The following is an 8480-nucleotide window of genomic DNA, read 5'->3' as shown; positions in this document are numbered from 1 at the left end:
GCGCACCACCGGGCCCTCGGGGCAGGCAGCTCTGGGCTGAGGCTGCCCTGTTTCCGCAGGGTCGCAGCCCGTGTCCCCCCGGGGGTGTACGGGGGCCGGGGCCGGGAGGGGCGGCGCTGTCCGCGGTGCTGGCACGGCGCTCTCCGCGGTGGCCGGCCTTCTTCCCCTCCTCCTCAGCCCCCTCCTCTTCCTCCGTCCATCCTCCTCCTCTCCGCGCCCCCTCCTCTTCCTCCATCCCCCTCTTCCTCTTCCTTCAGCCCCCCTCTTCCTTCATCCTCCCCGGCTGCCTTCATCCCCCCTTCACCTCTCTCCTCATCTCCCCTTCCTCCTCTTCCTCCCGGCCTCCCTCTCCCCCGTTCTCCCCTTCCTCCCTCTCCCTCATCCCTTATCCCCCTCCGCCTTCTCTTTCTCAGCCTTCCTCCCGCACATTCTCCTCCTTTTCCTCCTCCTCTTCTTCCCGCCTCCCCCTCTCCCTCCTCTTCCTCCCCCAGCAGTGACGTCTCTGGACGTGCAGCTCCCGGCCCGGCTCGGCACCGCTCGGGGCTCCGCTGCCGCTCGGGGCTGGCTGGCGCGGCCCGGCCCGGCTCGGCAGCGGCTCCGGCGGGCGCGGGCGCTGTCCGGGGCCGCCCATGCGGCCGGGGGGCGATGTGGGCGGCGCGGAGCCGGCGGTAGTGCCCGCACCGGGGCCCCCCCGGGAGCATGGGCTGCATCGGCTCCAAAACCACCATCGGTGGGTGAGCGGCACCGGGATGGCAGCGGGGACCTGGGGGAATGGGGGCTCCCGGGCTGTGGAGGGTGTATGGGGAACTTGAGGGTGGGGAGGGGGTGTGCGGGGCTGCTGGGGGTGACAGAGAGGGGTGTGGGGCACTGGGGAGGCTGGGGGATAGGGGAAGGGGGAGAGCAGGGAGCTGAGGGGGAGCCAGGGGATGGCGTGGTGTGTGTGGGGACTGGGAGGCTGTGAGGGCTCTAGGGTACAGGGAATTACGGAGGTGAGAGAGAACTGGGGTATCTAAGTGTGTTGTGCATGCAGAGAGCTTGAGGGCTCTGGAGGACTTTGGTACATAAAGGGGGATGTGGGTATAGATGGCTGGGGGTTTGGGAGCTGGGGGTGCTGCTCTGGGGCAGCTGCGTGGCCAGGGGAGTGCAGGGAGATACGGGGGGGTGTGGATGTGTAGAGTTTGGGGAGATTGGAGCGGTTGGACTGCAGCTCTGGGGGAGCTGGGGGTTGGGGTGGGGGTGCAAGGGGACTGGGAAAGGAGTGTGGGATGGGGGTGCTGGTCAGAGTCCTGAGAGGTTTTGGGGTGGCTGTGAGAGAAACAGAGTCCTTCAGGGGGGTGTTGGAGGCTGGGGTTTGCTGCAGTGTGTGGGGTGCAGCGGGGGTGCTGCAGATGTCCTGGGGGTGCTGCAGGAGGGATGGGGGGCTGCGATCAGAGGGAGTTCTGGAGGCTGGGCTCACGGGGGCTAGGACAGCGTTGAGAGTGTTGCAGACGTGCCGGAGGGGCCCTGGGGGTGTTGTTGCTAGGATGTCACCGCAGGGTGCCCCTGCCCACAGCTGGGAGTGGGGGCGATCCTCTCTGCAATTTCCCAAGGAAGCCAGGGTGTACCCTCAGAAGTGGGTGGGAGGCAGCACTTTTGAGCTCCCCTGTGTCCCACTTCACAGCTGGTTTGTGTCAGCCAGGCCCACCTGGGTGCAGGGGAAACGAGGCTCTTGAGAGATGCCCTGTCTTGGCCCCTTTGGGACTGGCCTTTCATGGCAACTGCATTGGCAGGAGCCCTCAGTTCTTGGGAGTCAGTGCCTGAGGGTGTAGGCACCCATCCATTTGAGGTGCCAGTGCCTGGAGGTCAGGCCCTTGTGGCAAAAGATGGGTGCAGGTGCTTTTATGGACCCTATCCCTTCTTGCTCCTTTCCCTCCCGACCCAGCAGGGAATTGGAGATGGGGATTTTGGAGATAGTGGAGGAGCAGCATCCCCCTGCAAGTATGGCCCAGTGTTGCCTCCGTTCACACACCCAGCACCTGGCCCAGTCCAGCCTGGCCCAGCTGCCCCCACCCCTCCCAGAGCAGCTGCCAAGCTGGGACAGGTGCCTGGTGCCCAGCGCCAGGCTGGGGACGTGCGTTACCGCTGACACAGGCGGAAGAGTTGCCCGGGCGTGAGTCACCAGTGCTGCAGCAACGAGTTGTGTCTGGTCTCAGACTGGACAAGAAGCTGCCACCACAGGGTCGGTGGGTGGGGGACTGAGAGGGCTGCTGGGGAGGCGGAGGTGCTGAGGCTGGCCTCGGCTCTTCCTGCAGTGGCCGTGGACACAACGCTGTGTGTGGAGTGGAAGGAGGTGAAGGCACTGTCCCCCCTGAGTGTTGCCCGCCCGCTGCCCCGGCTGGTGCGCCAGGCCTCCTTCGACAGCCAGGACTTCCTCCAGGTACCACCGAGCCCGGCCATGCCCGGCTGAGGCAGCCAAGTGCCCGTACCCCATGGCGGGGCACCCGTCCTGGCCATGGCCCTGCCAGCTCGCAGTGGCTCGGGGCTGCTCTGACGTCAGCCATGAGCCGGGCTGTATCCTGGGAGAAATCAGTCCACGGTGCCTCGTTGCCATGGCAATGCAATTTGTTGCGCGCCTCCAAATCCCACATCGCTTCCCCCGTGGCCACGGGCTCAGGGCCTGGCACGGCCGGGATGGCAGTGGGGACATAGAGCTGGATGTCCTGGCATGGTGTGTGCTGCCAGGGAGTGGGTGCCAGGGAGCCGGGCTGAGGTGGTCTTGCACGTGCACGTGTGTGTGCACAAGCTGGGCGGGCACACACGAGTGTGTGACACCATCTGGCACAGGGCACGGACACATGTGAGCGCACACAAGCGTGCAGGTGCACGTGTGTGTACAGTGGAGTTCAGGTGTGAGTGTGCAGGTGTGGTCAGTGTGTGTGTTTGAGTGGCTGCCTGTGCGTGTGTGGGCACATGTGCAGGTGTGTGCACAGTGCCAGCGTGCAGTGACATTGTGGGAGTGTGCCCTGCTGTGACCACCCCTCTGCACACACCCATGCCTGTGATGTGTGTGTGCACAAACACCCCAGGCCCCCCGGGGTGGGCACCAAGCAGGGCCAAGCCCTCTCCTGGAGCGTGGGTCTCCCAGAAGGGAAATGGTGCCAGGGCTGTGACCACGCTGCCCGCTCTGGCAGGTCAATGTTGAAGACACTGTCGAGATGCTGCCCAAGTCACGGCGCGCGCTGACCATCCAGGAGATCGCTGCCCTGGCCCGCTCCTCGCTGCACGGTAACTGCTCATCTGGGAAAGGGGGCTCTCCTGAGGGGAGGAGTCTGGGCCTCTTGGGGGCCCTGGGTGTCATCTGTCTGGAGTTTTGAGGGAGACCAGGGGGTTACTGGTGGCATGGGGGTGCCATGTCCCATGGACTGGAGGTAGGGAGTGCTGGGTCCCAGGGTTGTGGGCTCTGTGGTGGGGACTTGGGGTGCCCCAGGGCGTGCTGACATCAGGGCACATCCCATAGGCATCTCGCAGGTGGTGAAGGAGCACGTGACAAAGCCTACGGCCATGGCCCAGGGCCGTGTTGCCCACCTCATTGAGTGGAAGGGCTGGTGCAAGCCAGTGGAGTCACCTTCCGCCCTGGAGAGCGCCTTCAGCTCCTACTGCCACCTGAGCGAGGGCGAGCAGGAGGCGCGATTCGCTGCCGGTAGGCACCGCGGGCATGGCCGGGGGGCTGGGCCCCACTGCGGCACAGGGCTGGGGCCGTGGGGTGGTCCCCATCCATCCATCCATCCATCCATCCATCCATCCATCCATCCATCCATCCATCCATCCACCCACCCACCCATGCCATGGTATCCATCCATCCATCCATCCATCCATCCATCCATCCATCCATGCATCCACCCATGCCATGGCACTGTGAGCACAGAGGTGCCAGGGCAGTGGGATTTTGGGAGCCCCTCCCTGCACGGGTTTGATCCGTGCCTGTCCCGTGCCAGGTGTGGCGGAGCAGTTTGCCATTGCTGAGGCCAAGCTGCGGGCCTGGTCCTCAGTGGATGGGGACGACTCCAATGACGAGTCCTATGATGAGGACTTCCTGCCCTCCACAGAGAGCTCCCAGCCCACCGGTAAGTGCTGTGGGGAGCGGGCCAGTTGTCCCGCTGCTGGTGTGGGTGTCCCACCACTGAGGGACAAAGGAATGGAATGCCCACTGCCTGGCACATTCTCCAGCCCTGTCACTCCCATACAGGGCAGTGCCCCTGCCTTGCACCCTGGCAAACAGTTCCTGAGCCAGGGATGGGGAAGCCCTTAAATGCAACACCTCTGTGGTGCCAGAGAGTGTTTTGCTTTTCCTTTAATGGTTACCAGTGCAACAATTTGTGGGCAAAGCAAGCACGGGACTTCTCCCAACCTGCGGTGCACAGGGCAGGGGGCAGCTGATATCCCTGGTGCCCTCAGCTGTGGACTGAGCCAGACATCCCGATTTCCCACAGAGCTGACAGGCACGATGCCCGCCAGCGCGCTGCTGCGAGACCTGCTGCAGGGCCACCTGTGCCACCTGGGCGTGCGGCACGGCTCCTGCGAGCCCGAGAGCGACTCCTCGCACACCCTCTCCCCTGAGACTCTCTGCTCCAGCCTCTGCAGCCTGGAGATGGTGTCGCCCTCCGAACTCACTGCCAAACTGCTGGGCTCCCTGGGGGGAGAGGACCTGCTGCTGCCCAAGCTGCCGCCCCCAGCCAGCCAAAGTGCCTTGCGGGGCCTGGCACGGCTCCGGTGCCAGGACTCCCTCTACTCCGTGTCCTACGCCGAAGCCTGTCTCTCGCCCACGGAGGACGAGGTGGTGCTGAGCAAGGACTTCCCGCTCCGCCGGAAAATCTCGGACGTCGCCTCCTCCGGGGTGGCATCGCTGGAGGAGGAGGAGGAGGCCGAGGAGCCCTGATGCCTCCTGGGGTGCCCTGCCTCTCCTGGTGGGGGTCCCGGTCTCCTGCTGAAGCCCTCTGGCCAGACCCCACGCTGGGTGAGGGACAGGCCCTGCCGCTGCTCCCCCTCGCTATCCGGGTGCAGGAGGGGTCCGGGGGCCACTGCAGCCCCCCCAGCCAGTGTGCCCCCACTGTGCCCCGGCCCTGCTTGGCCACGTCGTTGCCCTCCTGGATTTTTGCATGAGAGCAGGGAAGGGGCGCAGGGAAGGGCTTGGGGGAGTCTGTCCTCTGCCCTGATGCCCAGATGTGCCCCCAAAAACTGACAAGACTAAATAAGTGGGGCTGGTTGTCCGCATGTTCTCCCCCAAACCACCCTGGGCTCCCCTTTTGGGCACAGTTCCCTCTCCCCCAATGGCATGGCTGAAAATCTCCAATCATCCTGTGGTGCCTCTACCACCCCAAGCCAGGGTGGTGGTGGGGGTTTCGGTGTGGGAAGGGCTTTTCTCCTCTCTCCCTGGCCAACTTCTATTGGACCGAGTTTAAAACTGTGAACTGCTGCCTTGGAGCATGGAGCTGCTGGAGGGGCGCTGTGGGGTGCCAGGGGTGCTGGGGGGCTGCGGTGTGCTGCGGTGCTGGGACTTTCTATACTTTTCTAATTGCATGGGGCTGACACAGGAAGACTGCAGGGCCAGGTGGGCGCAGGCCCCCAGGCTGGGGGCTCTGGGCCACCAGAAGAGCAGTCACACTCCAGCCCTGCAGCAAGGGGGTCAGCCCGGCCAGGGGTCCCCAAGTCTGCTGTGAGGCAATGCAGGGTGGAGAGAGGGGGTAGGACGTGGGACTGATGTCCCTGTCGACAAGTCACTCACCCCTAGCAGGGAACCAAGTGCCTACATGAAGGGCAGCCAGCCCCCCCTGTCCTGGCTGGGGGTGGCACCCCCCACCTCGAGGACCCCCCAAGCCCACGTGAGGGGTTCCAGGCACGTCGTTTGGGGGAGGAATGCCAGTTTTTGCCAACGCTTGCGCGCCCCTTCCCGCATGGCACGTGTTCTCGTGGGGCCTCTCTCCCCCTGCATGCTGCTCCTCACCCAGCCCCGTCACTGTCCCCTGTCCCCACACCCCGGGATGCCCCCCCAGCACCCACCTCTGCTCCCCTGCATCTCCCAGCACCCCACCAACCCCTGCCAGGCACAGCTCCTGTTCTCCCTCCCTGCCATGGGGTGCCCGCTGTGGGGCTGGCACCACCGAGGGGCTGCAGGGGCCACGCTGCTGGCACCTGTCACCCACTGCCACCCTCTGCCACCCGCTGCCGGGGCAGGGATGCTCCTGGCGGTGCTGGGCTGGGGCAGCGGGGTGCCTGTGGGTGGCTGGGGGGCTTTGCTCTGTGTGTGTGTGCATGTGCACACCGGGGAGCGCATGGGCATGGGCACGCGTGTGTGCATACCTGCGGGAGCTGCCTGAGCCCCCCGCCCCGCCGTGGAGCATCCACGGGGTGCCCACACCGCGGCACCCCCCCCTCCATCCTGCCGGGTCTTGAATAAAGTCAATTGTGCGAGCGCTGCACCGGGCGCCTCTTCTTGCAGGTGAAGGGGACACGGGGGTGGCAGGGACACATCATCCCCCTCCGCGGCCCCACCGGGTGCCGGAGGCCTCGTCCCTTATCTCGCATTCCTGCGGACAGGGTGCCTAATTATGGGCATCTGGCGGCGGTGGCTGGCGGGCCCGGACCCTCCCCACGGCAGGGCCCGGGGCGCGGGCAGCAGGCGCCATGGCATCGCTCAGCTCAGCCTCCACCTTCCGAGCCGAGCTCCTCAGCGCCTACGGGCAGGGCCACGGCGAGCCCCGCTTCGAGGGCGACCGGCGGCATGCAGCCTTTGGGGCACAGGAGGCATTTGGGTACCCAGGTACCGGGGGTGGAGGGCGGGGCGGGGGGCCCCAGGGGGTGGTGGCCCTGCGACCCTGGGGGAGCCCTGCTCCCTTGGGATGGTCCCCCCAAGGGTTATCCAGCTGGCCTGTGCCTGGGGACAGCGGGGGATCCTCCCCCCAGCACCGGCTGGGAGGGCTCAGAGGGAACCCTGGCTGCCCCCCGGTGCCCCATGAATCTCTGGACTGTCCTCCAGCTCTTGCTGCCCAAGTGCTTTTGTGCTCCCGCTCTAAGTCCCCAATAACTCCAGTGTCCCTGCTGTCCCCAGGACCACCATGCTGCCTCCTTCTCCTCCCCAGACCCATTTGATTCTCCTTTTGTCCCCAGAACCCCCCATAGCTTTTCCTCCCCAACCCAGACCATCACCTCCCCTGTCCCCACACCCCTTGATGTCACCTGCTAGGCCCCCACTTTCTTGTACATCCCCAGTAACTCTAGTGCCCTTCTCCCCCCCAGCCCACTCCCCCCAGACTTTTGTGGTCATCCCCAGTGTCTTCACCCTCCTGTGCCATTCCCCTGTTGTCCTCAGGTTGTCCAGTGCCCCTGGAATCTGCCAGTGCTCTCAGCTGCCCCCAGTACCCCTTTACCCCTGGGACCCCCAGTTCCCCTGCACTTCCCCAGCACCTTCAATATCCCCCACTCCCACCTGCTACCCCTGGCCCTCCCTCCCCCACTGTCACCAGACTCTCCCACAGCCCCCAGTGCCCAGCCCCAGGGCACTGTGGCTCCATGCCCAGCAGCCCTCCAATGCCCACAGAGTCCCCAGGTGCCATGTACCCCTGCAGCCTGGGCACCTGGGTGCGTGCCCAGGGTGACACCTACCAAGTGGTGGCCGACGTCAGCCAGTTTGAGCCCCCTGACATTGTGGTGACCACCTCCAACTGCCATGTCGCCATCCAGGCAGAAAAGGTGAGGCACCCGAGGGGACAGCATCCCCTCTGGCCATGGCACAGGGCGGGTCCTATCCCGTGACACCCCCTCTGTGGGTGGTGGGGATGGGGTGGTCACTGGGAATAGCCCTTGGCAGCACTGGGGTGAATGGGAGCTGTGCCTAGTGATGGGACAACAGGCAACTCCTGCTCTACTGCACCTGTCCTGTACTGGTGTAACTGGAACTGTCCTCACTGAGAATGGGACAGCTGGGAACTCCTGCTCCGCTGCCTTCTCTGCTGGAGGTGGCAAGTGGGAATAGTCCCGGCTGGCACTGGAGTAGCTGGAATTTACCCACAAGCCCAGACTTGGGCAGCAGAGGCCTGCTTCCTGCTGGCAGTGGGGTAACTGGGAATTACCCTGGCATCACTGGGATCTTTCCTGTCGAACTCCCTGCTGGAGTCAGGGTGTCTGGGCTGCCCATTAGGAGCACTGGGGTAACTGGGAATGTGCCGTGGAACCCACCGCGGCACACTGCGCCGGGGCTGCCTCCCCGCAGGTGGCTGAGGATGGCACGGTGTGCGACACCTTCACCCACAAGTGCCAGCTGCCCGAAGACACGGACCCGCTGTCGGTGAGCTGCGCGCTGACCGAGGCTGGCACGCTGGTCATCACCGTGCGGCGCCGCGCCAGCGCCGGGCAGCGCCCGCAGCCGCTGCACCGCAGCGAGGCCGCGCTGTGAGCGGCTCTGCGCGGCAAAGGGCGCCTCGCCCGGCGCCACGCCAACCCCAGCA

The 8480-nt window shown here is 65.5% G+C and overlaps 2 protein-coding genes across 2 annotated transcripts; both read left to right on the top strand.

The window, feature by feature from the left end:
- Positions 1–495: 495 nt before the first annotated feature.
- On the top strand, positions 496–6455 carry FAM131A (family with sequence similarity 131 member A). Its single transcript, XM_064385423.1, is given in 7 exon segments — positions 496–685; positions 687–730; positions 2292–2416; positions 3171–3264; positions 3497–3679; positions 3975–4103; positions 4470–6455. Coding segments are annotated over 7 exon segments (1077 nt in total). The 5' UTR covers positions 496–629; the 3' UTR covers positions 4916–6455.
- A 141-nt stretch (positions 6456–6596) lies between these two features.
- LOC135278723 (heat shock protein beta-7-like) lies at positions 6597–8438 on the top strand. Its single transcript, XM_064385424.1, has 3 exons — positions 6597–6796; positions 7574–7725; positions 8246–8438. The coding sequence occupies exons 1-3, from the start codon at positions 6661–6663 to the stop codon at positions 8426–8428; spliced, it is 471 nt and encodes a 156-aa protein (XP_064241494.1). The 5' UTR covers positions 6597–6660; the 3' UTR covers positions 8429–8438.
- Positions 8439–8480: the final 42 nt, after the last annotated feature.

The sequence above is a fragment of the Passer domesticus genome, chromosome 11 (assembly GCF_036417665.1).
Source record: "Passer domesticus isolate bPasDom1 chromosome 11, bPasDom1.hap1, whole genome shotgun sequence".
NCBI lineage: Eukaryota > Metazoa > Chordata > Aves > Passeriformes > Passeridae > Passer > Passer domesticus.
The sequence above is the reverse complement of the archived record's forward strand: the minus strand, read 5'-3'. Positions and strand labels throughout refer to the sequence as shown.

Bases quoted from the DNA above. Each gene is read 5' to 3' on its own strand.
- LOC135278723 (XM_064385424.1), top strand. From the start codon at position 6,661: ATGGCATCGCTCAGCTCAGCCTCCACCTTCCGAGCCGAGCTCCTCAGC. The intron at 6,797-7,573 runs GTACCGGGGGTG...CAATGCCCACAG, and splicing joins GGAGGCATTTGGGTACCCAG to AGTCCCCAGGTGCCATGTAC. The intron at 7,726-8,245 runs GTGAGGCACCCG...GCCTCCCCGCAG, and splicing joins TCGCCATCCAGGCAGAAAAG to GTGGCTGAGGATGGCACGGT.